The 27,521-nt window shown below is 47.0% G+C and overlaps 1 protein-coding gene across 6 annotated transcripts; it reads left to right on the top strand.

The window, feature by feature from the left end:
* Positions 1–60: 60 nt before the first annotated feature.
* On the top strand, positions 61–27,184 carry SLC25A25 (solute carrier family 25 member 25). 6 transcript variants are annotated; one of them, XM_064171478.1, is made up of 11 exons: positions 61–417; positions 20,136–20,262; positions 20,352–20,439; positions 20,844–20,879; positions 21,171–21,282; positions 21,949–22,107; positions 22,871–23,023; positions 23,145–23,252; positions 23,483–23,650; positions 24,056–24,206; positions 24,644–27,184. In XM_064171478.1, exons 1-11 carry the CDS (start codon positions 127–129, stop codon positions 24,826–24,828), a joined length of 1,578 nt encoding a protein of 525 aa, XP_064027548.1. In that variant the 5' UTR covers positions 61–126; the 3' UTR covers positions 24,829–27,184. The 6 variants fall into 6 exon arrangements, with proteins under 6 accessions (XP_064027548.1, XP_064027549.1, XP_064027550.1 ...); XM_064171480.1 differs by lacking the exon at positions 61–417 and adding an exon at positions 11,132–11,780; XM_064171482.1 differs by lacking the exon at positions 61–417 and adding an exon at positions 17,349–17,709.
* Positions 27,185–27,521: the final 337 nt, after the last annotated feature.

Genomic DNA, 27,521 nt, shown 5'->3' with positions numbered 1-27,521 from the left:
CGGGCCGCTGCCATTGGCCGGCCGCGGTGTGTGGCGCGAAGGCGGAAGCGCCCCGTGTCGGTTCCTCGCGGCGGAAGCGTCGCCATTTGCCGGCGTCGGCGCGTGTGAGGAGCGAGCGGTCGGACGATGCCGGGAGCGCGTCGCTCGCTGGCCTCTCCGGTGGTGAGCGGCGTGCTCTGTCCCTGCGGCTCCCCGCGGGCCGCCGGAGCGGGACCCGGTACGGGAACGGAGGGTGGCAGCGGCGGTGGGAGCACGGGCTCCTGCGGGCGGTCTCTGTGCGAGGCCTCCGAGCAGGACCGGCGCCTTCGCGCCCTCTTCCAGAAGCTCGACGTGAACCGCGACGGTGCTCTCTGCATCCACGACCTGGCCGTGGGCCTGGGCCGCCTCGGTCTGCACCGTACTGAGCTGGACCTTCTGGTGAGCGGCGGGCGGTGGGTTTCTGCCTGGTGGAGTTTGACCTGGCGGTGCTGAGCCGCGCCAGTTTCTGGACGTGCTTTCCTTGGGGGTGAGCGGGCGTCTGGCTGCACTTCGCGTCCTGTGCCCTGTCTGTGTCCGCTCCTCAGCGCTAGTCCGTCTCCGGATCTCGCCTTCATGCTGTGGAGCATCATGCTTGCCAGTTCTCGGGCGCGGGAGGTGGGCTCGGAAGATCCTTTAACTGTGCTTCGGCCAGGGCAGTGGTAGCAGCAGGCATCTGCTTGTTGCGTGCCAACGCTTGCATCTAGTTAACCTTCCTGACGTGCGGCCGAGAGGGCCCTGGGTAAGAAGAAGCGTTTGTGCGATGGGAGACTCCACCGCTCAGCTCTACACCGCGGAGAGCATTTAAGCGTTTCTCAGTGCTGGTCTAAAAGCAGCCCTGCTGACCCGAACGCAAAACCTGGAGGAATCGGCAAACTTACTGCCTGTGGGCATGTGCGGTATTAAATGTGGAAATTTGAGATTGAAAATTTACTGCTTGGACAGGAAGAACCATAAAGAAAAATCCCTTTTTTTCAGATCCAAGGACTAGGAAATTTGCCCACTTACTTAAATTTGTGAAAGGTTTTTGGAAGGGATAGGTGCAGTCAGGTTGTGCAGTTTTCATTGCATCACTGTGTTTTCTTACATTAGTCTGTTTGGCACCACGTTGCTACTGAAGTTTCTTGCACAAAGTGGCTTTACCTGCCAAATTTGTGTATTTAAAAGTGTTTGAGATATCATAAAGTGTATGAAGGCTGCTCTGTTTGTGCACTTTGTATGTAGTATGTGCAATGTGCATTCTACTTCAGTACTGGGAGCTGTGCCCCTTTGTGGTCACACAGCTCTTTGTGTGATACTGTGCGCTGATGATTCCAGGCTTCAAGGTTCTCCATGATGTTGCTGTATTTTACTGTAATTAGTGCCATTTACATCGGTGTGAATCAGAGTAATAGGCTTGTCCTCAATACAGTTTGTCCCTGCCAAGTCTCTTGTATTTTATACTTGAGGACCATAAAAAAAGCTAAGTCTCCTGGGAGGAGAGTAGATAAACACATGGGTGCAGTCAGACATGCACTATCTTGGCGTCCCTCACTCCTGCAGGAAGGAAGAAGAGTTTAACGATAACTTCTGAGTCACTAAAAAGACATTAATTCAAGTGACAGTTCTTATTCTCTCCCTGTTTTGGGAGTGGCGCCCCAGTTTGAGTGTTTTAATTGCACATATCTATCCTTTCCAGATTTGCTAATTCACTTCTAACTTTGAATCTTCAACACTTTAACGTTTATTTTTGGTTGGTATCTTCCTTGTTACTGTAAAGCATGAGCATTCTTTGGCAGCATGGGGATCTTGCGAGTGCTTCAGTTGTGCTTCTAAAAATAATAGTGCCATGGTGATTCTCTGCTGTGAGCAGTTTAGTTGTGAGACCTGGTTATACCCCTTAAATCACCAGTGCCTGCTCCATGAAATGTTGACTAGATGCCACCCTTGGGTACCAAATCCTTTACCTCTGGCAAAAGCCTCCTCCACCAACATGTTCTGTGTATGCACCCATGCTTCTCCTGGTTTGTGTTCCCTTTTATTCCCAGGTATGTTATTCAATCCAGACTGACATTCTCCAGCTTAGGAGGATGCATGATAAACCAAACCACATTTCTCCTTCCCAGCAGATAGTTTCTTTGCCTGCCACGGTGCAGGAGTGGCAGAGAGGAACCATTCTGCGGGGACTGGAGCTGGCTCCGTTGGAGGGAAGCACTGTCTGGATCCAGCTGCTTAACAATCCTGTCTTTCTGCTCAAGCCCTTGTCAGTCAGTATTGTTCTTCAGCCCTCTTCCTCTGCCAGCTCTTCCGCTGTGCAGGAAGTGGCTGGTTAGCTGAAGGGTGTTTTCACAGCATTGTTGGTGCTGCAAAGCATCCCCTTCGGCAGCATAAGAAGCGCCAGTTAGGAACAAGGATGCAGAGTTCAAAATCCTTAAGTTCCACTTAAACATGTGGGAACCAGCCTCAGAGCTGGCGAGAAAACTTCCGCATTGTGTCAGTCTTAGGGAAATCAAATTAACTTCCTGTTTCCCAGGCAGTTCTATTAATAAGTCTTTCTTTTTTCTGCCCCATCCGTAGCTAATAATGGCACCTTGACGCTTGGGGTAACTAATGTGAAGTCACGCTCAAGTAAAGTGCTTAAGCATCAGGATGAAAACCTTTTTGATCTATTGGATGTGGTGTTTGGAGACCAATTTAGGCATAAATCACATGGATTGCTTGTGATTAGTAAATTACTTGTGGCTGTGGTGCGTTTTATTTTTCCTTCCATGTAGCACTTGATATGGGAGTTACCACCTAATGTTTGGGAGACAGATGGAGAAAATATTAGACTCATAATGTGAGGTTATCGCCAGTCTTAGCTGGGAGTTGCTAATCTCTTTGCGTCAGTAGGCTAAAAGTCCTTGTGGTAACAATAATAGTTTTGGGCTGCAACTTGAAAACAAAATGAGCAATATTTTGGCTCCTTCAATGCTTGAGAGTTCTTTCTGAGATAAAACCTTTTGTAGTGTTCTTGGAAAAATGCTGCCTTCTGTTTTAGAGGTGGCCTTCTGGGGTGCTGGAGAGAAGGGCTTGTACTTAGATGTCCTTTGAGGTGGAATTTGCTTGTGTAAACGATGCATTTTTTTTACCCATGCTGTTATCTTTAAACCATTTGACAAATACAGTGTGCCAGACCAGCGAGCCTTCCAAAGAAACCCTTGTTTGTGCTGGTTAGCATGAAGCAATCTACATACTTCACTTGGCTTGAGCAGTAAATTGATAACCATGTGAAACATTTTTTAAAGGCTTTCTTGCTCTGCTGTGCAGAGGGATTGTCTGGCATTATCTTTTACTGCTGAATTACATCTACCTCTGGAATAGCCAGTCTCCTGTTATTGCTGCTTTCTGACTTAATTCAGAAAATATGTCATGAAACTATTTGTGTAGACTTAATGAACGGGAAATATGCATTCCTTGGTAAAAAGGGTGTTTGAACTGGGACTGTTTTCTCTGTTCTTTCTGGAGATACGTACTCTTGAAAGGATGTGTAATGGCAGTATTTGTCTGTTTGCTAATGTACTTGTTTTCCTACTGATCCTGACTGACTGGAGGGCTGGAGAGTTACTCTAAAACCTCATCTCTGCTGCTGAAGTTCCAGACAGTTTGAACTGGTGAAATTAATCCCAGCTGCCTAGAGACAGCCTGAAGCAGTGAACTTTGTCTGCAGCTACCTCTTCTGTGGTTGGTGCTGAGCATCTTCTGCTGGACTAATTTCTCTCAGCTTTAAGAAACAGCAAATGTAACCCTTCTCTGGTTTCAGTTACAAGTGTCTGATTGCCTCTGCTGTAATGAAGATGCCCTCCTTGGCCTTGTGATACGTTCTTCTCTCAAGTTCACCTGTGTGACAGCCTATTGCTCCTTCAGTATCAGCTTCCCTATATGCAACTACATTAGCTCCCGTTCTGATGACATCTTCACATCTGCTTTCATCACTTTTCTTAACCTGCTATCTCCTCTTTCATCTCCCAAGTTCTGGCTGGCTAAACTCCCAGACAGGTTCTGTTGTTCAGTTTTCACATGTCCTGAAGAGGCATACCTGTACTGCTTCAGCCAGACTCTGCAGCATTCTGTTTGCCTCAGGCCTCTCTGAGTGATTCTGCTTTTTAAGTGTGTCTCTGGACCCTTCCAGCTGTCAGAGAGTTCTGTATCTGCTGTTTGGTGATGGTTGGCCAGTTAGCTCTTTCACAAGTGGCTCCATGGGTGGATTGTGAAACTTTCTATTGTAGCAGCTGCAATCATAAGAAGTTTAATCTTGCTTCTGATCAATACTTTATCTTCTGTCATGATGTGATTTAATTCTTCCTTTTAAACTATTTCTGTAACTGTTTTACTTCAAGACTTTTGTATACTCTCTATTATACTGTGCATAATGTACTGCCATTCTCAGCCATTGTATGGTCAGAGGAAGCAAGGGAATCTTTTCTGTGTCATGCTTTCATCTGTTTTCCATTCACATTCATCTGAAAAAGGAGGACCTCAGTTTTTACTGTGCTACAGAAGTCTGTTTATGGTAAAAAGAGTAAAATTCTAGTACTGTTCTGTAATCTAGACTGGAATATCTCTCCAAACATGCATACATTTATATGCAACAGTTTCATTGGTTGTATCTTAAATCCTGCTGGGGGCATTTGTGGAACTTCTAGCCAGGCCTTGGTAATTCATCATGAAGGATTGAGCAACACAAGGTTCTATCAAACAAACGAAGCAGTGTTGCAGGTTGAAATTCCACCTGATACCCTTCCTTCTGCTGAAGGGTATTTTCCAACAGCTTCTCAACTACCCATCTCCTGACTAATCCCAAAGGACAAATGTGGATATGCTGAAACAAGTGAACACAAGGTGAAACTGCTTTCAATAACATGTTAAATAACTCCACACATTTATGTATAATGTGTATTAAATAGCAAGCTACAAGATTGTGTTTGCTGGGTCTGTAGGGAGTGGAGGCCTCTTGTTCTTTGTAAATGATGAAATGTGTGGTTTGATGCAGGGCCTGCTCTCAGGCACTTGGGGAACCTTGTGCAAGAGCAGAACTGTAGGTCAATGATTTAATTGTAGATAAAGCCTTCAAATCTGTGGTTAAGTGGATGAGTTGCTGTGAACTGGGGGTTCTGCTGTCTTCTCTGAGTTTGGCATGCTAAAGAAACAAATGAACTCTTTGTAATCAATCAAATGAGTTTTTGACAGCTTCTTTGAGAAGAAACAGAGGGATTTGCTTTGGCACAAGGAAACTTCTCAGTGTAGTGTGGGTTATTAATAGCCTTGGCCAAAAGCCTCCCAGAGGGAGAACTGAGCTGAGCTGCAGGGCATGTGGTGACAGTGAATGTCAGGAGAGGCTGCTAGCACTCTGGCTGCCTGTGCCTGTCACTCTGCCCCAGCTTGGAGGTGAAGGAGAGGGATGCTGGGGGCAATCATGGTAGTGAAAGCCTACTCAATCTCGGTTTCTGATCATCAGATCTGCCTTGGTGCGATTAATGTGTTAAGCTAGCAGGGCATGTCCACTGGGTGTTCAAAGGGGTGCATCGGGAGTGAGATTTTAGATACAAATACATACAAGAGAAACTTGCTCTTGCATAAGTTTATCTTGCATATGAACAAACAAGGATGGATTAGGCAAGTGTTGCATTGTGTTCATGTACATATAGGACCAGGTATATGACTCCCAAGAGATGCAGTCTTGGGACAGATGTTCTTCCAAGGTCATTTTTGTTCTACCTGGCAGCAAATTGTAGAATCCTGGTGGTTCTCAGGTTTATGTAGCAGAGACCTTTGTCCTGAGACCTTTTGGGAGAGCAAGATGCAACTTTGAATTAAGCATATAAATTTTAAATGTTAATGTTGTCTGACAGCCTTTTTTTGTAGAAAGGCATCCTCTATGACACTAATGTGGCCTTGCAGTGTTAACATTTACTGCAGGATGGACATCTTCTGAACTCTGTAGTGAAGTGAGTGCCTGCAGAGCCTCAGTGAATTGTAGTGCTGTCTACAACTGTCTGAAGGGAGGCTGTAGCCAGGTGGGGGTCGGTCTCTTCTCCCAGGTAACTGGCGACAGAACAAGGGGACACAGTCTAAAGTTGTGCCAGGGGAGGTGTAGGCTGGATGTTAGGAAGAAGTTCTTGCCAGAGAGAGTGATTGGCATTGGAATGGGCTGCCCAGGAAGGTCTTGGAGTTGCTGTCCCTGGTCGTGTTCAAAAAAAGCCTGGAGGAGGCACTTAGTGCCATTGCCTAGTTGATTGAACAGGGCTGGGTAATAGGTTGGACTGAATGATCTTGGAGGTCTCTTCCAACCTGGTTGATTCTATGAAACAACAAATGATCCAAAGCAAGCTATTATGCCTGTGTAGAATCTACAGCAGTGTGGTGGTTTTTTTTTCTTTTTTTTTCACATGTGTTCTGTGGGGCATTATTTAGTGACCAGGGCTAGATGCCTTAGTTAAGTAGTGGAAAATGCCTCCTTATCCTCATCCACACTGGATCATTAGTCAGATTACTGAGATAAGGATAGGTAAAAAAACCCCATCAGTTCAGTAGGCTTATTGTTTCTTCTAATTTTTCTTTTTAAAGAAACAAAACCAGTGATTAATCTGGCTGAATCTTGAGCAGAACCTTTAAATAGCTGAGGAGTGCAAATAGAAGTACATCAAAGCCATGATAAGCACTTGGTCTCCTGTTTGAGAGCCCTGCAAAACAGTGATGCTGCAGTTCTGTGCTCTCTGTTGCATATATTATAACATGATATGGTGTTGAGACGAGTAGGAGGGGGAGGGATGTCTTTTGTTTCAGTCCTACTTGGAGCAAATGGTAAATAAGTCTTTGTTCTTGTTCATGACCTATTGCTATATTTGTCCCGCTGAATGTGGGACATGAGTGCACTTTAATGATGCCCCAGGCTCTGTCTCTGGTGGAGAAGTATAGCTCAGATAACCGATGTTGGTGGGGAAAGGCAACGGAGACGTTTTAGTTGGAGTCATGTGTAGCAAGCTGCAGGGGAGCTTCTGGCAGTTCCAGTGGCTTACAGTGGAGAATTCTGCTATAAGAGAAATTGTTGGAATTTTTAGATCATGAGTTGCTTGGAAAGGCAAAGCTGTTCGGTATGTGAACCTGCATTGTTTAGCCCAGAGGGATCAGGGGTGGTGGTGTGAGAGCAGGCCTGGACCTGGACTGCTGGAGGGCTGTCATTTCTCACTGGCTGTTTCCTGGTTAACTTTCTAATGCCATGAGGCATTAACTTTCCGATTTCTGAGAACTAAGGATGTCTTTTTTTCGTGGTCAGTCCCTGATTCTTCATCTGGTATGATGCGACTTCAGTGGAACTCGCTCTTCCGGGCAGTGATTGCATATTTCCCCCTGCTTGGCCAACTCTTGCTGTATTTATATTTGGCACTGGCCCCCAGCTGCCTTAATATATCACCTAGAATAGCTAATCACTTCTGCCAGGGTTCCTATAATGAGGTGACCTGGGTTTCTTTGTAGTGTTCACTGAACTATGCTGTGTCACCTTAATATATTAATGTAACTGAATGTCACTTAGGCAGTTTAATTATTTAAGCAGCGGTGGCCAAGACATTTAGATCTTATGACATGGTGCAAGAAGCATCATGCAGGGTTAGCTTTGGCTTTCTAAACTAGGAAAAATTTTATGTATGCTTTTTTCTTTCTGAAGTTACATTTGAAAAGATAAGAAGTAACAGAGTTGTGGTGGCCCTTCTTGGCTAGGGCAGGCTGGCTGCTATCTGGGTTGCACACGTGTAGGCAGCGCTCCTTGAGGTGCTTCCATGAGAGCTCCCAAAGGAGGTGAGTCACTGGTGATTTGCATGGGGTCACTTAAGGATCTGGAGTCACATAAGGAACTGGAGATGATGACCGCAGTGTCAGCCCTTCTGTGCTGGAGGAGGGGATAGGTTATTGCTCTGAGCACAGCTCCTTTCTCTGTGCCTCCCTTTCTTTTACCCTCCCTCCTGCATTTTTTACGTGTTAGCTAGCTGTCTGGTGATGAGACTCACATTCTTGCTGGAAAACGCTGCACATTTATTCAGAAGTCTTCTAGAAGCCATCTTAAAGCAAATGATCTGAGTTTGAATTTCAACCAGGTACTACCAGGCTGGAAGGGGCAGGTGTCTGTCTGAAAATTGGAGTTTGACTCAGCAAGTGCTAAGTCATGGCCTGCGTGATGTGTATCTTCAGAGTTTGGGTTTGCGCCTTAAAACAACCTCTCCCTGACATCCTGCAGTACTGAGGAAAATACTGGTTTAATTAAGCAAAACACATAAGTCTCTTGCTCTTTCCTTCCTCTTTTGTCTCCATTTGGATAGATTACTCGACTTTATTGTTGGCTTCTCCTCTGGCTATCTAATGACTATCCATTTCGGTGGTGTAGGACTCTGAGGCCAGCTGCCGCAGGCGCCTTCTGTCCCCTCTGACTGGTGTGCTGGCTGAGAGCCAGTTTTCAGATCAGCCCTGGTGCTTTTCTGCTTTCAAAAGCCTGGATTTGGTTCAGAGAAGCTGCTGGAATTGAAGGGCTGACTGTCTCCTAGTGAAACCTGGGCTGAGACAGCTGCTGCACTGTAGCCTCGGTGTTTGTTCAGGATTTCTAGAGAAAGTGCATTTTCGTATTTTGTGTCACTGTTCAGGCTGGACTCAGAGTATTTATTGTATCTTTTCTTATATGTGAATGACTGGCTTTGTGGAAGGGCAGTACCTCCCTACAAACTCCCTGTTGAGCAGTTGTCTTGCCTCCAGCGATAATCATCTTGCAGTTGTTAGGTTTATTATTCTGACCTAATAAAATTGCCCACTTGGTAAAAGAAATGTCCTTTTTTTTTTTTGTTAAATATGATTAGAAAAGTCTGTTCTCGAGCTGTGTGGATTAGTGTGGTGAGAGAATTCCTCTGAAGTTTCCTTTACTGAGGACAAAGGCCATGGAAGCATTGCTGAGTTTCTGCTTTAATTGCACCCCAGGCATGTTTTTTGCACAAATTATTATTTGAGTGTGGAATGGCTGCATGAACAAAGATGGGGTCCCTGTCATGCACTTACACTAAAGCTAATGCTTTGCAAAGAACTGTGAGCTGTCGTGTCAGGTAAGATCAGCTGATTTAGTGAGTCCTTGTGAGTAGAGCCCAGCTGCAGCAGGCAGCTCTCATGCCCTTTCTACAGGCACTCATGCTTTCTTGGACCTCACCCATCAGTGGCCTCAGCTAGTTACCATAGCAGAGAGCCCTGTAGTTTTTGGCTGGGTTGATGAGTTTGTCAGAGGAGCACAGGAGCAAGGTAAGCTGAGGTAGGTGTGTGAGATGACCTCTTTTAGTGGCATTAAGCTTCAGATCAGTCCACTGCTTCTTGTGAAACAGCAGCCTTAGGCTAAGAAAAACTGATTTTGAAGAACTGTGCCTGGTTCAGAAAATCAGCTTTGTTCCTCCTCTAGCTTGAGAGTATTACAAACTTTCAAATGTCATCTTAAAGGATCTGAATCATTCTGCTTTAGAAAGTAGTTTAACTTCTGTGCTTGTAGTTGTGATGATTGGCAGCAGCTCAAGGTAATCGAGGCATGACAAAATTCCACTCTTCTGTTTGTGCCTGGGCTTCTGACTACATCCCAACTACAACAGGGCTCTGCCATTCCCTCTGAGAGAGACAGAAGTTGCCCCTATCCTCACCCCAGTGTTACTGCCCCTGAATGTTTTTTTTTTTTTTTCTTCTGTTATTTTGTTGGTGTGTCAAATTTTAAGGTAAGCATTTTTGTTATGTACTGTATGTAGACCTTAGGATTAAACAGCATTTTTTTCTTCTTAAGTAACTGAAGAGTAGTTGCAGAAGAATTTAATGTAGTATCTTTTATGTAGTTGTCTCTCATTTTTTCCATTACTCAGGTTGGTTAAAGGAATTTCAACATTTACAAGCTTCCAGAAAGTGTGACGTTTCATATTCTTCCTCTCAAATGTCTTTGGAAATTGCCTTTCTAAAGCTTGAAGGCCTTCCAGGTTTGGGATTGTATTTTCATAGCCAGTATCTGTTACACAAGTTTCCTAAAGTCTGTCACTCTCAAAAGCTGAAAGCAGAGATCCTCTGCTTACCTTGCTGTGCTGCTGTGAGAGCCTTGAGTGATGGAAGACATGGTGTGTACTTGCTTATCCTGCACGTTAGAAACCCCAAACTGTTCTCTTACGGAGTAAGTTTCATACTTTGTAAAGGGAAGCATGCAGTGCCCTCTGTCTGTGGATGCAAAAGGCAGGCTAGAATCTAGGGCTGCAAAGGAAGTTGTTTCTACTTTAAAATGGAAATTGAGGCCCTGCTGTTGTACCTGCCAGATGCAGGCTGCTGGGTACCACTAGGGTGGGATGACTTTTCTGGTGGTGCTGTGATGGAGAGGCTTATAGCCACAACCTTGCAGCCGGAGCTATGAGGGAAGCATGGCATTCCTTGTGGGAATTCAGGGAAATGTCCCGTGTTCTGTCCTTATAGATTGATACATACTTCAGTCCTGCTCTGGCTTGTCCTGCCCTTGACTGTTAAAGGCACCTTCAGCCCAACTCGGCCTGTTTGATCACAATAGTTTAACCACAGGGTATTAGATGGTGCACAGATGAATACCCATAAACGCTGTGCAAGCGTGTCGCTGCGTTGCAAGCCAAATGGCAGGAACACAATGCAGCACCAAAGAGCTATTGTAATGACGGATGAGACTATAATAAAGCAGGCAGAGGCGGCAGTTAGAGGTTAATTTAGCCATGGCTGGGAAAAGCCGTGTCCCCTCCTCAGAACCATCTGCTGCTCCAACAAAGAGCTGCAGCCGAGGCTGCCGAGCCCCAGGAGCAGGGTAGCTAGATGCTTTTGGACAGTCCTGCGCTGCCAGACTGCCTCGGAGCCATGGTCCCCGCGCTCCGGACGCGGCCCACCGAGTCCGCCGCGCCCGTACCCGCCCGGCGCCGCCGCGGGCGCGCTCCTCTGCGGGCCGCCTGCTGCCCGGCGCGCTCCCGGGCGGCCGCGCGCCGCCGCGCTCCGGGCCCCGCAGTGTTGGGCGCCAGGATTGGCTGCGCGCTGCTGCAGTGGGGACGCAGCCTGCCGCTCCGCCGCGCTGCCGTCAGGGTGAGCCGGGACGCGCGGCTTCGCTGGCGGCGCTGGGCAGCTTCTCTTGGAGAGGTTCATCTTTAGCGGTCCTCTTAAGCGCAGAGTCTTGGTTTCCCTGCCCAAGCAGTCTGCAAAGCTCAGCGTCTCGGCTTCTCCGTGCCAGGGGTTTTGTGCTTTGTCTGTTGCCGTCAGCTTTCTGAGGCACTGGTACAATGAGCTGCTTGTCAGGCCAGGCACGACTGCAGTAGCAGCAATTTCAAAAGGCAGGAAGCGTCTGCAGGAGCGGTCTGTAAAGAATCTGAGCCCGTGGAGTCGCTGGGTTGAACCTCCCGCTGGCTGCCGTGCCGATTCCCGTCTTGGGGGTGCTTGGTAGTGCAGTCACATCATCCTTGGCAGCCGGCAGCTCCCGAGCACGCAGGGTTTCCTTGCCTGGGATGCTCGCTGGAGCAGCAATGCTGCAGACCCTTTGGCATTTTCTGTCTAGCTTCCTTCCCAGGGCCATATGTCAAGGTCCTGCAGATGAAAAAGACGATGAGGCCAGAAACACCACCCCACTTCCAGGCCCCGGGGAGAAAGGGCCAAAGATGGTGGGGAAGCCACAGGACAGAGGGACTGATCCTACTGAAAGGAGACCAACTATCCTACTGGTGGTTGGACCCGCAGAGCATTTTCCAAAGGTAACGGGATATCCAGGGGCCTGAGGAGGGGCTGGCGCACATGACAGTGGAGTGTGTGGTCTGTCGGGAGTAGGGGTGTTGCAGGAGGAGTGTGCAAGTAGCTGGGGGGGAGAGTGTGTGCGTGTTTGGGGAGAGGCACAGGAAAAGAGCAGAGTCCAATGTGAGTGCTTGCTAGAGGGGAAATGTGGGTGAACACAGGGAATGGCTGTGAGGAGGTGATGTATTTAGCCTTCCAGACGTGATGTGTGAAGTGTGGGGAAATGGTGTTTAGGGGCAAGGGGGGGAATACGGGGTCTTGAAGGTTCCTGGGCAGCTTGGAAGAAGCGTAACCGAGAGGGCAGAGAATGATAATGCAGGCTAATGGTGAGTCCCAGCCCTGCACTAGAGACCAGCAAAGGATCAAATAGATGCTAAAATGTTCTGGAGTCAGTCTCTCGGTGATCTGGCAAGCCTCCGGGAAAACTAGCATGTTTTGAGCAAATGAGTAGCTGGCTGTATTATTTGAATGGCACAGCCCAAAGAGAGTAAAGCCTGTCTCTGGGGAACGGGTGGCATGAGGCGCAGAGACTGAAATCTGTGTGAGGATGGGAACTTCCTGGGGGGGTGGGAGAGCAGGAACCGGTGAGTGAGCACAATTGGCAGAGCAGAAATGGTGAGGCTTTGTCTGGAGGGAGGTGAACAAAAGCTGCTTTAGTTCAGTGCCTGGGCTTCTGGCACAGTGCTGGCTGACTGCAATTCTGGTTTAGTTTTGATGGGGAGAGAATCCTGCCTGTCTCTCCCGATGATGGAGTGGTTGGTCCCAACTGTTTGTGGCTTAAAACCAAGGGCGTGACCTGGGATTAGGGCAGAAGGAGTCAGGCATATAACCCTTTTGCGTGATGGGAGCTTGGGATAATACTGAAGGGATGCAGCAGCGGTAGAGGTGCATGACTTGCAGGATTCAGCTTATTTGAGAGGGAAACAGGCATGGTTGTTGCTGTGAGCTTTCTCTCTAAAATAGGGGATGAACAGGTTTAAATTGTAGAGGGGATTAATATCTGTGCTGCTGCTGATTTGAATGAAAATAGGCAGAGTGGCATTTTGCGTTCTGGGAGCAGAAGCCACTCCCTGCTTGGATCAGACTGAAAAATGTGCAGGCACTTTTGCCTTCCTCCCTGTGGTTAGCAGTTCGCCCTGTGCACTCTCTTCAAGGAGATGAGCCTGCGCATTTTGAGGAGGACTTTTGTGCACAGAGGGTGAAGAAGGACAGAGTCTGGGAACTCAAGGAGGTTGTGGTGAAAATCTTCTTAGAATAGAGCTGAAAATCTCTGGTGTCATTCAAGGAACAATGGCCCCTCAGTCAGGGCGAGTCCGTCTGTTCACACCTGCAAATGAAGCCTTCGCCGAAAGCTGATACCAGTCTCCTCTTTTCTGTGTGACCCTGGGAAGTTGTGCTGCATAGGAACCCTAAAATTGGCTAGTGGAGAAATACCTAGAGGACAAGGATGTGGTAAAGTGAAGTTATTGCAGCTTAGGAAGTAACTGCCCATCTGCTACGGGGTTGTGACTGTAATTTTAGCTTGCCCTGATTGTAAAGTAAAAGGCAGTGTAAAGCTCTTCTGCTGAGGATTATGGAGATACATTTTACCTTGCAATTGAAGCTGGCTAATGCTGCAGCCAGCCGCCGTGGCTCAGCTGACGGACAGTAACTTGTTAAGCTGCAATGACTTGTTTGTGCTTGATCAGATATCTGTGTTCTAATTACCCCTCTGAAGGAGAAGTGTTGCAAAAAGTCTGGTACAGCCTTAGGGATAGATTATAAACCACTGCGAGCAAACAGCATTATTTGGTGTTCAGAGAAAATATGTGGCACACACAGCTTGTGTTCACTAATGGTCTGTGACCTTGGGAGAGGTCTGCTGACTGGGGTGTCACTTTGTTTTCTAAAAGCTCCTGTAACTTCTGCATTTGCTAAAAATACACAGACTGCCATGCCCAGTGCTAGTAAGGAATTGACAAGTATCAATAAACTCGACCAGAGGTGTTTCCTAGCCCTGGCCCTTCAGTCTGCACCTTGTCATTGGTGTGTTTCTGCTCAGCTTCTTGCCTGAAGGTAACAATTTCAACATGAGGCTGTTTCTGCAAATGTGGGAGAAAATACAGGTTGCAAATGTGATGTGTTGGCCTCTGGGTGTGTTTACATGGAAGAGCAGTATGATCTGCCCCTGATGTCACCATTTGGACTTGTAACTTTGGATCCTTGTGTTGGCAGTGGAACAGGTCACCTTTATGTCCAGTACCATGCAATGTTGTCTGCCTATTTGGATCTGTGTGTTGTCAGTGGAACAGGTCACCTTTCCTGGTTACCTTTACATCCAGTACCCCACAGTGTTGTCTGCCTTTGTCCTTCCCCTTGTACAGCCTTGGCTCTTCATTCTGCTGGGGTCTCTTAAATGATTAACTCCCCTCTTTCTTACGCTTTCCACTTGTTATTTTGTGTGTTGTGAGGACTCTCTGTACTGTACAATTAATTATAAGCTAGTTTCTAGAAATAAAATAATACCCATTCAGCAGAAGCTAGTGAAAACTGGGAGCAGTAGTGGTTCTCTTTGGCCCATGGTGTACTTGTCCAGAAAGATCTTTTGCTTGAGAAGGAGGATGTTAGTTATGTGGCTGTGACGCTCACTGGCACTGGGTATTTTTAGAGACTTTTTTTTCAGCAAAGTATATTCAAAATTAAATAGCATACTTTCCTGCTCCTTGTATGGCTGCATCCTCCCTTTCTTTGGGAGGTACCTTCTGGAATTGATGTAGCAAAGCAGTGATGAAGCAGATGCCTGGAAGGATACAAATGACTTGGAAAGGCTTGTGTTGGAATGTCAGGGTATTCACACTGGTACCTTGTGCAGCATTTAAATAAGACCAAATCCTTTAAATAGTTTGCAGCTTCCTTGATGGCAAGCAAAGCTTCACGGGGGCCACTGGACCCCCTAGATAGATCTAGTGCTCCCTTTAACAGGGGAGAGGGTAATTTAGCTAGTCTGGCTTCGCATCAGCCACAGACATATAGGTCCAACTCAGGCTTCCCTGGCAAAATTGGTGAATGGAAGAAGTATCAGGGAGGACTGACTTGAAAACCCTGACTTTATTTGGAGCTTTGTGCCCTGTCCTTGGTTGGATCAGGAATAGACTGTGATAATGACGGATGTACTGTCCACAGCTCACGTCTGAAGCCCTAGGGTGGGTGTGATGCTGTCGGAAGGGGCTGGAGGAGCTGGGACAGCTCTGTCCTGAGACTTGGGCAGTGAACCTGTACTAATTGTGTTCCCTCAGCCAAGGTTCCAGGCAGCTCTGGAAGGGGTTCAGTTCTTCTAAGTTTGCCAGGATTTTTTAGGTGAAATCCAAAACCTTCTAAATGCTTAAGTTCCTTTTGTCATTATAACCAGAACTGCTGGTATAAACTTCATTCATAATCTCTCTCTCCCCTTCTTAGCTTGCTGTCCTGTAATTAATACCCTGCTTAAAATCCGCTTTCTTAGCCTCATTACCTTTCTCCTTTTCTCTGACGTAGGTAGTAGGGCTTTTTTTCCTAAAATGTGCAGATTTTGCCTTTTGTGTCTAGCTGCCAGCTCCAGAGTTTATTAGGAAGATCTGCATCATGTTGGCATAGCAACTGAGCTGCCAAGCAGCTATAACAGTGATGCTTGGCAACTCGTGGGAAGGACTGTGGAGGATCTTGAGGCTTGATGGGGCAAATCTGAGTTACATTTGTTCACTCACTGTCTGGAGCTGGGGGGAGAGCTGCCCATCTTGGTCAGGCTGCTGAAGGTGTTTGCTTTTGCCTTGTGGTCTACGTAGCATTCAGGTGCTGCTTACAGCATAGGCTGCACTTGGTGGGAAGGTTGGGGTGTGCTGCTGGCATGCATGTAGTGAGCTGCTGCAGCTGATCTTTAAGAGGATCTGGAGTCACTGAGAAGATCCTGTTTTCGTGCAGAGAGACGTCAGCAGGGAGTAGGTTAAGCCTGGTTAGGTAACGAGGCAGTAGTGCCATGGTAGGTGAAGTGTCTGGGGGAGGGTGTAGGAAGCCGTTGCAGGTCACGGTTCTCAAGGGTACCGACTTGCTGCAAGTCGTGATCTATTAAGCTCTCAAAAAACCCCAAAAAATCCTTGAAATAAAGCCCCAGATTAAATATTCCAAATTTGTGTGATTGACTTGCAGCTCCACACACAGCTTACTACAGACCTTGGCTTTTCTTTCAGTCCACAGAAGATGATACCACGGTAAAGACATAAAGGCCCCTTGTGCATCCGAGGAGGGGAGTACTTGCTGGACTTTGCACTGGCCAGGCAGTCTGATTAAACACAGCAAACAGGAAAATATTGCTGTGTCTGCAGTGCTGGAGAAGGCTGTGTTAGCTGGGCTGGCTTAAACTGGTGTAGCAAACACTGTTTCACTTCAAGTGCAGGCAGGATTATAGTGTTTTGGTTATTGGCTGTGGCTTTTTGCACAAGCTATCCTTGTGTGATAGCTTCTCTTTGGCAAATATTAAGACTATAACTTCATTTTGAAATTCATGTTGGCTCTTAGTAATCTGTGCAGAGCAGCATTGTTACTTGCTGCACTTGTTACTCTCACTGTAGTGCCTAGGTATTATCCCATACACCAAACTCCACTAAATGCTCAGAAGCCTGTAATTATGTCCACATTAAATAATGTGTGTGCCACACTTGCTCTTCAGCCTGCCTAGCTCCTGATAAAAGCTCGGGAACTTGCTTACAAAGTGGTTAAATTGTAAATGGTGGAAACTGGAAAATGTTGTTCTGCCCAGGCCACTTCTGGTTCTAACACATATCCAACTGCAGTGTTTAATTGTAGTTGGAAGAGGAGGGAAAACTATTAAGCTGATGTAACTGCTGTGGTTGCTTAGCTGGGAGGCTTTGAAGCAGCTGGGTTTGTTTTGATTTTGCCCTTGATTTTGGTGGTTTTCTGTGTATTTGGCACAATGGCAAAGCTTCTCCACAGGCTTTGCTGCTGCTTGTGTTAGTACCTGCAGAGTGCTGCAGAGGAGAGAAATCTTGGTGAGCAGGGGTTTTGTGCTCCCGGCTGGCACAAGTATGTTTGGGAGAACTTGCAGCTGAAGCCAATCAACCATGGCATGCAAAGTAACCTTAAAAAAGTGGAATTTCAAGGCTTGTGCTTAAGCTGGATATCCCAAACACGTATGACTATAGCAAGTGGCTGGCATCCTGCTTTTCCTGTGTTCTGGAGGAAGAATTTGTGGGAAGAGAATGACAATCCTCTTGTATTGTGTGGTGGGAAAGGTTATGATCAAGACTGGTCCCTCTTGTGCTGCACGTGTAAATCCCCAGATGGGTGAGAACAGGATCAGAAAGTGCTGATCGGATCGAGGACCAGCAAGTGAGCTGTCTGGGACGTTGGCCAAAGCCTCTTGGGTTAAAAGACATGCCCAGTAAGAGTTAACTTGTGGTGAGCGTGATGTAAGGGCTCTGGGCTTAATGGTAGTCTGCTGTTGAGCAATGGGAGCAGCTCACATGCTTCCTCCTGATCCGCTCTCTGGGTGGGACTTTACAACCACTTCTTCCCTTTTAAGTAGAAGGGCAGGGCTTGTAGAGCCAATCCCACCGGAGCCGGCTTTGCTCATAGGCATGTGTCATGAGACTTGCTGGCATTTCCTTTCCACTACGCACTGAAATTAACGCCGGGGAGTAGCTCAGTCCTACTTCCATTCCCGGTCCGTCTGAGCAGGGCAGTTGAGTCTCCAGCTTAGAGATGCTCTGCCTCTGTCTGTATGTGCCAGCTTTCGGGGAGTCGCAGACGGAGTTTCAGTACTTTGAGTCGAAGGGGCTGCCAGCTGAACTGAAATCCATCTTCCGCCTTAGCCTCTTCATTCCTTCCCAGGAGTTCTCCACCTACCGCCAGTGGAAGCAGGTATGGCCCCGAGAGAGGACGCGAGCTGCAGAAGGTGCTCTCCAGCACCGTGAGTGGCTGGCTGGAGGGGAGAAGTTCATGATGTGTAGCTGGGTACAGCATGGGCATGCTTCTGTTGCCCTTGGCAGCGATTGCCAAAGCAGCGTGGGGTGGATATTTTTCTTCTTGCTTCTTTTGTCTTGAATCTGATGAGATCTCAGTGCCTCTAAAACAGTTTAAACCAGTCGACCTGAATGGAAAAAGGGGGTTTTCAGACTATAGATTCCTCTGCTTTAACTGGGCTTCTCAAACAGGTTTCACATCCTCTTCCCTTTCCTTTCCCTTGTGCTCTTCCTGTTACCCCGCTGCTCCTGGGAGATGAGTAATCTGATGACAGCTTCACAAGCCAGTGTGGGCTTGAGGAGCCCTGGTGCAGGTGGGCTTGGTAGCGGTGAGTGGGCTGAGTGGAGCAGGTTGTGTGGAGGGGGGATGCAGTAAGTCTGTAGAGCACTGTCCAGCTCTGTATCAACCACAGCCCTTGCTTAACCTTGCTGCTACCAGCATGATTTTCATGACGAGGCTCTCAAGAGCCCAGATAGCTGATTACTAAACACAAGTGGGGGGGTGTGTAGTGAGGTTAGAGACGTGTAGGGTCCCAAAGCAGGCTGCAGGCACAGCGTGTTACGCAGGTGACCATAGAAACGTCTGCAGCCAGCATAGCAGTTCACAAACAGCTCTGCCTATGAAGTTTTTATATTTGCTGGTAAAGGTGAAGTGCTGCAGGCAGATATTTGTTCATCTTTGTGGAGAAGATGCAGGGAGCTTAGCTTCCTCACCCTTCACACTCGTTGCAGGTTACTGGTCAACAGGCTTACGGTGGTTTTGCTTTGTGGTCGTGGAAGAAGGCCAGCAGAGTCAGGCAGCTTTGATCAGCTGCAGTCTGTGACTGCTCACTGCACATCTCTGCAGTGGTTAGGGATGTGCTGAAAGGGTAGGAGCACTTGCAGAGTCACATCACACCTACAGTGTCTCTGAATTATTCCTGCCTGTCAACTGGTTGGGGGGTTGCGCATCAGAGGAAAGCCCTGATTCAGCTGTTCAAGACATGTGAGGAGCGTTGGTCTATCTTTAGCCTGCAAGTTGAATGTGGGGTCATATCTGAATTTACAACAGTCATTTGATAAATGACAGGTTGAGAATACTGGGCATACCTCAAAGGTCAGGGGCAGCTGGGACAACACTTTCTTATTTAAGATTCATTAAATGATTAGGCATAATCCTCACAGCATTAGGCCTAGTGACAGGACTCGGTGAGGTGAGACAGAGTGGATTTTAGTAGTGAAGTATTTAGTAGTGAAGCCATTTAAAGTGGTGTTGAAACAAAGACTGAAGGCATGTGAAGGTGGCAGGACAAAGTATCACAATAAGCTTAGGTTTGCCTATTACCTTTGAAGCCCAGATAATGAAGAACATGTTGATGAGCGGAGAGCCAGCCTAATATTTGCTCTTAACTCAGAGCTTCCTTAAGGCCCTGCCTGCTCTTCACAGAAATGTTACAAGAATTAGAACAAGAATTTAGGTGATGCAGTAGACTGAATCACACCTCATTTAGTATTGCTCACTGATTCATGTTGAAAAAAGACTTACAGGCTGTCAAAGGCAAGTGACTGAACAAGAAGGGGAGTAGGGACTCCCTGAGCCACATTCCTGCAGTCTGGAAATCACCTCTCCTGTCAACAAGTAGCCCTTAGAACAGTCCCATCTGCTCTTGCCCCATGCTGGAGCGAGTTAATGAGTCGTTTACCTTGTCCTAGATGTCTGGCACAGAGTCTGATCTTGATTTGGCTTTATCTCACTAAAAACCTTTTCTTGTTCTATATGCATCTCATGGAAACTTGTGTAATTAAAGCACATAGCTCTAGGGTGCCTAAACCAGTTCATAGGGGTTTTTATCTTTGTCTGTGTCCATTACAGCTGGACAGGCTATTTCTGGTTGGAGTTAGTTATTGCCAGAGGGAGCTTACTTCTCTGAGGATCATAGTAGACATGAAATTCCTTCTCTTGTTCAGGGGTATTTAATTACCTAAAGTTTTGTGATTCACTTCTTATGCAAATCTGTTGCCTCATACTTAGTTCACGAACCTCCACAGGGGCTTTGTAAGGTGTCAATCAAGATACAGGGCTGGGATTAGACACATGATACTCAGTGTATCCTTGATAAAAGCAGGAGGCATTTCAGCTGTGTAACTAAATTTGGGAGACAGTTGCCTGGAACCAGGTGATTTTCTACACTACTGCTTTGTTCACAGGAGGAGTTATCAGAAATCTGTTGGCTACTTTCTGGAGAAAAGTTAAAGCTGTACAGATGATCTTCAGATGTGGTAGAAGGGGCAGATCTGTCTGAATGAACAAAGGAGCTGACAGGCTTTGATTGTTTTTTTGAACAGAAAATTGTGAAGGCTGGAGACAAGGACTTGGATGGACAGCTGGATTTTGAGGAATTTGTTCACTATCTCCAAGATCATGAAAAGAAGCTGAGACTGGTCTTCAAGAGTTTGGATAAGAAGAATGATGGTAAACACATTTCTCATGCTCACGAGTAGGCTGCTGCACGCACTGGCTTTGTAATTCAGGTACTTGAGCTGTCTGGCTTATCTTGGCAGGCCGCATTGATGCCCAGGAGATTGTCCAGTCTCTTCGGGACCTGGGAGTCAAGATCTCTGAACAGCAGGCTGAGAAAATACTGAAGAGGTGAGGATTCAGATGGCTTCTATGTTTTGCTGTTGAGGCAGTTGGAAGGGAATGTAGGGACATGAAATCCATCTCCTCTTTCTACCCTGTATGCACTTTCCAGACACTTCAGCTCCTCCCTTTTTGCCTATTACTCCTTGTTTTGCATTGTGGAAGGTTATTGTCAGAATCTCTTCCTGACCTATTGTGGGGTAGTGCTTGCACCTGAGCTGATTTGCATCCCTGTCGTGACTGTCGTGTTGCCCCAAGCTTGCTGCTTTGGAGAAGGGCTATGCAGTTGCTCTTTGGAAATGCTAAGTGCTTTGTGCATGTGGCACTAACACATTAACAACCACTTATTTGTGCTGTTTTTTCCTCTTTCTTTCCTCTGCTACCTTCCCTCTGTCTGTTTGCCTCTGTGTCAGAATAAGGACGGGACATTTCTGGGGTCCTGTCACCTAGTAAGTATGATTTTCCCTTCAGTGTCAGTTATGTTCCTAAGTTTGGTAGTGGGGATGTAACTATTCCTGCAGTTAAAGGGGACAGAGAGGGGACGAAAAAGGGAGGCTGCTTCTACCTCTCTGCAATGTGTGAAAATAGATTTCTGAGCTTCATCTTGTGTCTCTTTAGAAGTCTTTTGGTAGTTGCTTTGCAAAGCTTTTTTGGTGTAGGCCTGAATAGTCAAAGGGATGGGGAGGAGGAATTTGTTACCCAGTGGCAATTTGTGCTCATGTAGTGACAAATCTTTTTAGCATGGATAAAAACGGGACAATGACAATCGACTGGAACGAGTGGCGAGACTATCACCTGCTGCACCCAGTGGAGAACATCCCTGAAATCATCCTGTACTGGAAGCACTCAACGGTAAGAAATGGTTCCTCTGCATCAGGTCTTGTCTGCTGACCCCCCAGGAGCTGCTATCAGCAGTCCCTATCTTTCTCTGCATGGTTCAGTGATTGTCTTGTAGCCCTAGAAGCCAAATCACTTCCTGTCCTGTTATCTTGCCACCTATCACTTCTGCAGGAAGATGAAAGTGTTCACTTGGCTCACACCTCTGAAACCTGGTACCAGTGGCCAGCCCCTGCTGGTTCAGGACCTGTTAAGACTAGAAACTGATTTGACAGGCAGCCATCCTTCCTGGAGATATTTCAGTGTGTGAAAATAGCATGTAACAAGATTAAACTGGCTGCCAGCTTGGAAGGTTCCAGAGAGGCCCAGCTCTTTCAGCATGCCACTTGCCAGCAGTTGGTCATTTTATTTCTTTCTACCAGCCACAGTCATTTAATGCAGGCAAACATTCAGCAGTTGCCAGCTTCTTTGACAGAGGTCTCTGAATGTGAAGTTTCCCCTGTGACATGCTATAGCAGTGGCAGTTCCTATAGCCAGGCACAGCAGTTAATGGCTGTAAATAAGCTGTTGTCTTGGAATAAGCATGTGCAGTACTTCAGCACTTAGTGCTAGCACAGAGCAATAAAACTAGGGAAGATCAATAGCTGAGGAAACATTTCTCAACACTTTTTACCTTTGCAGATCTTTGATGTAGGAGAGAATTTGACTGTCCCGGATGAGTTCACGGTGGAAGAGAGGCAGACAGGGATGTGGTGGAGACATCTGGTTGCAGGCGGAGGGGCAGGTGCTGTGTCCAGAACCTGTACAGCTCCTTTGGACCGCTTGAAAGTGCTCATGCAGGTACGATGGAGCAGTTCCAGTTCATGTACCCAAGCAGATTCCTTTAGTATTCTGGGATGCTCAGAAGATGGTACTGTTCATCTGCACAGTACCACACTGTGGCCAGGCTTTATCTCATTGTTCTTTTATTGCTATTTTGGAAAGCTTTTTGGGTTACTTAAATGATCAAAATCATTTTAAGAAGGTACTCTTTGTTGACAAGAAAAAGACAATCTTGTGGGAGGTAGACACGTGAAAGCTGTTAATGGCTTGCGAGCTTTGTGGTCTCAAGCACCGGAAAACCTGGGGTTTGGTGAAACAGGTTCAAGTCTTGTGTTCTCTTGAGAGACACTGAGGCCACAAGAGCTGAGATGGTTGCAGTGCTCAGCTAGTGGAGCTAGTACTCAGTATAAGTATTGCCAGTGTTAGAAAGGAGCTAGAAAAACTTGATTTTGGCCTGCTCTGTCACCATACCTGCTCTTGAGCCAACTGAGAAGCTTACCCTGTATAGCTGCTCCTACACTAGCTGTGGAGGGGGGGGGTCGCCTATTTAGCCTCTCTGATTTCAAAGGGAGGTATTGATTAGATTCATTAGTTCACATTAGACTTTGCAAAAACGAAAAGAAGCTTGCCTTCCTATTGTGGAAGTTATCTGGGAGGGATTAAAGCCTTGGCAGATCTCTGGGTACATAAAAAAGTGCCCTTTTGTCCCCGGATTATGGAAAAACGTAGCACTGTCGTAATCGTGGCTGGAACTGATCCAGGCTGCCTTGCTCTCTCCTAGGTTCATGCCTCCCGCAGTAACAACATGTGCATCATCGGTGGCTTTACTCAGATGATCCGAGAGGGTGGCACTCGGTCACTGTGGCGAGGGAACGGCATCAATGTGTTGAAGATCGCACCGGAATCTGCCATCAAGTTCATGGCGTATGAGCAGGTGAGTCAAAGGACACAGACAAGTCTGGCTGCAGAAGGGTTTGCAGAAGGATGAGCTGACAGAAAAAGGTGGCTGGGATAAGTCATTGAGCCTCAATGTTTGTCTGCTCTGGCTTCTGCAGATCAAGAGGTTCATCGGCACTGACCAGGAGATGCTGAGGATCCACGAGCGGCTGTTGGCTGGGTCTCTGGCGGGGGCCATTGCACAAAGCAGCATCTATCCGATGGAGGTGAGGCAGGTGGCTGATCATCCAGCCCATGAGGGTCATGGCAAGGTGCTGAGGTGGGAAACTGTGGGTAGAACACCAGTGCTGTGGTAGACTAATGAGTTAGTTTTCAGAGGTGCAGTCAGGTAATACCACTTGCATGGCACTTGCTGTAGTCCTGACCATCGTGCTCGTAAGAATGACATTGTCTGTACGTTTTTCTTCTCCTCATGGTGTTTATTTTTGTCTTCTAGGTTCTGAAAACACGGATGGCTTTAAGGAAGACAGGACAATATTCAGGCATGTTGGATTGTGCCAAAAACATCCTTTCAAAGGAAGGAATGGCTGCCTTCTACAAAGGCTACATCCCAAACATGCTAGGAATCATTCCATATGCTGGTATTGACCTGGCAGTCTATGAGGTATGAAGCTGTAACCTCCTGTAGGGCTGTGCTGCTGGTGTAGCTTAAGCTCCTGTACTAACAGACATAGCTCAGTGATAAAATGATTCATCAAAACTTTTTTTGTGAGTCTTATGGGGCACCCAAAATGGCCTAAGGAGAATCCAATACAGTCATTTTCCTTTCCTAGTCAACATTGTGCGTAGTCGCTCATTTCAATTTGCTAATGAGAAACCTGCAGCAGGAAATTACAGAAGAGATTTTTCCCCAGGAGTTAGAGTAGCAGTAGCTCAAAAAGATCTGAGAAGCCTGCTGCTTCTGGCTGAATTTGCACATAGCTTTCTGGGCCTCTGTGCTAGATCTTTTACGTAAAGTGATACTCTGTTGATGCCTCTGCCCTGCTGACATCTGGCTTGTTCCTTACAGACACTGAAAAACACCTGGTTGCAGCGCTATGCTGTGAACAGTGCTGACCCTGGAGTCTTTGTTCTGCTGGCTTGTGGCACCATCTCCAGTACCTGTGGACAGCTTGCCAGTTACCCACTGGCTCTTGTGAGGACACGCATGCAGGCCCAAGGTGAGAACTTCTGTGAACCGTGGGAGCTCCTGTCACGGTCTGTGAGCAGGGTAAAGGTCCTCTAGTGTACACATTGCAACAGCCACCTCCGCTGGCCTGTGCCGCCGAGCAGTGGGCTGTTTGCTGTGCTGCAAGAGGACAGAGGACTTTGTGCTGCCCTCAGCATCTGGGGCCAAGCACCTCCAGTACAGAGGTTTTGTTTTGCTCAGATCAGAAGTTTTGGGCTGAGGATGTCTGCAGAGCAGTTTGGGAAAATGGCTCTGATGTACAGCACAGCCATGGCTTGCTGAGAAGTTAAGTGCTGTCCCCCATGAAGTGTCTTTGCTCTGTGATCATCCACGGGAAGCACGTGAATCAAAACTGCTTTATGAGACAGATATCACCTTAGTGTTTTCACCCTGTAGGCTGCATTATGTATTGTGGCTTTTCTCTTGCAGCTTCAGTGGAAGGTGCTCCTGAAGTGACCATGAGGGGACTGTTCAAACACATCCTGAAGACAGAAGGAGCGTTTGGTCTTTACCGGGGTCTGGCACCAAACTTTATGAAGGTGATCCCAGCTGTAAGCATCAGCTATGTGGTTTATGAAAACTTGAAGATGACTCTGGGCGTGGAGTCACGGTGACCAGGAGATGCTGAGGCCCTGGAACTCTGAAATCTTGGGGTGCAATCCCAAGACGTACAGCCATCTCTCATTCTGTGAATGTGTTGACACTAAGCTGACTAAGCAAAGCTGTGAAATCTTCAGATTGTTTGTGAGTCAGTAAGGGGGAGGGGAGGATCTGGTGTCCTATGCCATCTTGCTACTCCGAGCTCCACATAAACCATCACATGGTCCTTTTTGTTGGGCCTTTTGGGAGACCAGGAAGTGAACTTCTGGGAGAGTCTTAAGGCATGAGCTGCCAAGGTCAGTCCCCAGCAGTATGGCAGAGTAGCAAAGGTTTGAGTAACAGGTCTGCTTTTGGCCTGTTGCATGTGCAGAGCTGTTTGCCTGCAGATGAGCACCTTCTGACTTGCTGAAAGAGCTTTTTCCATTCAAAGAGCTTCTTTTTCCATTCAGTTGTTAAACTTCCTACCCATTATTGAAATCTGTACAAACCTTGTGTAGGAGCTGCTGCCTCACCAGGCTTGTTGTTATGTTTACATATACTCCTTTGGGTAGGAGACATTCATGTTCTGCTTCCAAACTTGACATGAAATGTAACTTAGAACTGTACTGGTTTTGAGGGCTGGTAGGCAGTGGTTTATCAAACAGGTTGAAGGTTACTTAGGCCAGCCTAATGAAGAATTAGGATTATTTATTTTTATAGGTTTAAGTGTGTCTCATAAATCCACTAACAAGATGCACTTACTAACAGAAGCAGCAGACCAGAGCCTGCATGCCTGTATCCTTTGCATGCCAGATTGGCTTGTCCTATACTCAGCAGGGGCTTGGAAAGGAGGGCAGGAGAGCCCTGGGTGAACTGGCACCTCGATGCATGGCTTTAGTGAACAAAAGACAATATTTCACAGCTCCTGTGCAGTTGTGCTCCCAACATGATGTGAGAGCCCCTGTGCAGTATTGCATGGACCTCTGAATTCCATTCTGCCTGGTGCTGAGGGTAGCTGGTGGACCTTTTCCAAGCCCCGTGCCTATGCTGCTATCTATCTCTTTAGACCTCTTTGTAGATCGATGTTCAAGTTTGCATTGGCAGGAGGGAGTCCCCAAGCCAGGAGTTATGTCTGCTGCGGGAAGGGGTGTTAGGCAGAGTCACTGGGAGAGGTGAGCTTTTGGTCCTGCAGACGTGCTTGCTTTTCTTTCAAAGGGTGCTTTTCATAAAGCTAAGGGAAAGAAACGGCTTTAAAATTTCTCTGACTGCATTCTGGGCTGCTTTAGTTGCTAGGATCTGGCTTCAGAGGCCTTGGGAGATCCTCACTCAACTTTTCATTTTGGGCAAAACGGACCAGCGTTGCATTCCACTGTTTTACTGCTTAAAGCATATTTATTTTGTATTTATTTGAACAGAGTTATGTCAGACTATTTTTATAGACTTGTTTAAATATTGTTACTGTGCTTCTATTTCTCCTGTCTTGAAAAGTTCTCTATTTGTTCTATTACGTCACACGGCTGAGTTGTGTGACGCTCAAGTCGCTTGAGTACCTTCCCTCTGGGGCTCGAGCTGCCTTTTGCACGTCTGGGGTTGTTGCTGGAGGGACCTCAGCCCAGAGAAATTCTGTAGCAAGAAGCCATAGGAGAGCAGGGAGCTGGTGAGGAAGCAGACCCTTGGGAAGAGGGGAGAAGGGTGCGCTGTGAGGCTCACCTGAGTTTGGAATTGTCTCTGTGCGTGGCTGAAAGGCTTTCAGGTGGATGGCTGAAGTTGGGAAGTAGAAGGTCTGTGTATGTTGCATGTCACAACGACTAATTGAGAGGGATCTTGGGAATCTTTAGGTAAAAGGGGAGGGGAGAAATCTCAGGGTCTAAAGAAAACACAAGTTTCCAGTGTGATGGAAGGAAACTTACACTTAAGACACAAGCTGCTGCAGTTGTGCTTTGAGGCTAAATCAGCAGCCCCTGCTGCTGACCCACTGCTTTTCACCTGCAGATGGGCACTTTGGAGATGTGAGAAATCAGAGAAGGATTTGGTAGCACCCAGCAGCTGCTTTTTTGCTGATAGATTTTTGGTAGTTCATGGAGAGCCTTCCAGGTGAGGCTCTGCCTTGACTATCCAGTGCTGTCAGTAGTTAGCCACGTGGAAATCTAACAAACTTGGATATTACTGATCTGATTTTTTTCCCACCCCCACTTCTTGAGACCTGTCATAAATTTTTGCAGTGGCTCCTTCCTACCAGTGTGGCCTAATGGGAATATGAATATCAGAATGCAAAAATCAATGCAAAATGACAACCATCTTTGTAGCTGTAACCACAAATTGTTAAAATGCAAATCTAACTCAGATTCTTCATGTAGGGAACAGTCTGCTAATAAAGGTCTATCAAAGAGATACCTGTGTCTGCCTCTCTTTCTCCATGGGTTTATTGGTGCTCTTTGTGGCCAGACTCTTCTTGGGATGGGTTTCTCCAAGGACACTGTCACTGGGAAGTGTCATGAAGCTCAACAAGAGCAAGTGTAGGGTCCTGCATCTGGGACAGAACAATCCTCACCATCATTACAGGATAGGGGATGAGGTGTTAGAGAGCAACCCTGTGGAAAGAGACTTGGGGGTGCTGGTGGATGAGAAGCTGGACACGAGCAGACAATGTGAGCTTGCAGCCCAGAAGGCAAATCATATCCTGGTCTGCATCAAAAGAAGTGAGGCCAGCAGATCCAGAGAGGTAATT

The sequence above is a fragment of the Pogoniulus pusillus genome, chromosome 35 (genome assembly GCF_015220805.1).
Source record: "Pogoniulus pusillus isolate bPogPus1 chromosome 35, bPogPus1.pri, whole genome shotgun sequence".
NCBI classification, from domain to species: domain Eukaryota; kingdom Metazoa; phylum Chordata; class Aves; order Piciformes; family Lybiidae; genus Pogoniulus; species Pogoniulus pusillus.
Note: the sequence above shows the minus strand (reverse complement) of the source record. Positions and strands in the feature narration are given on the sequence as shown.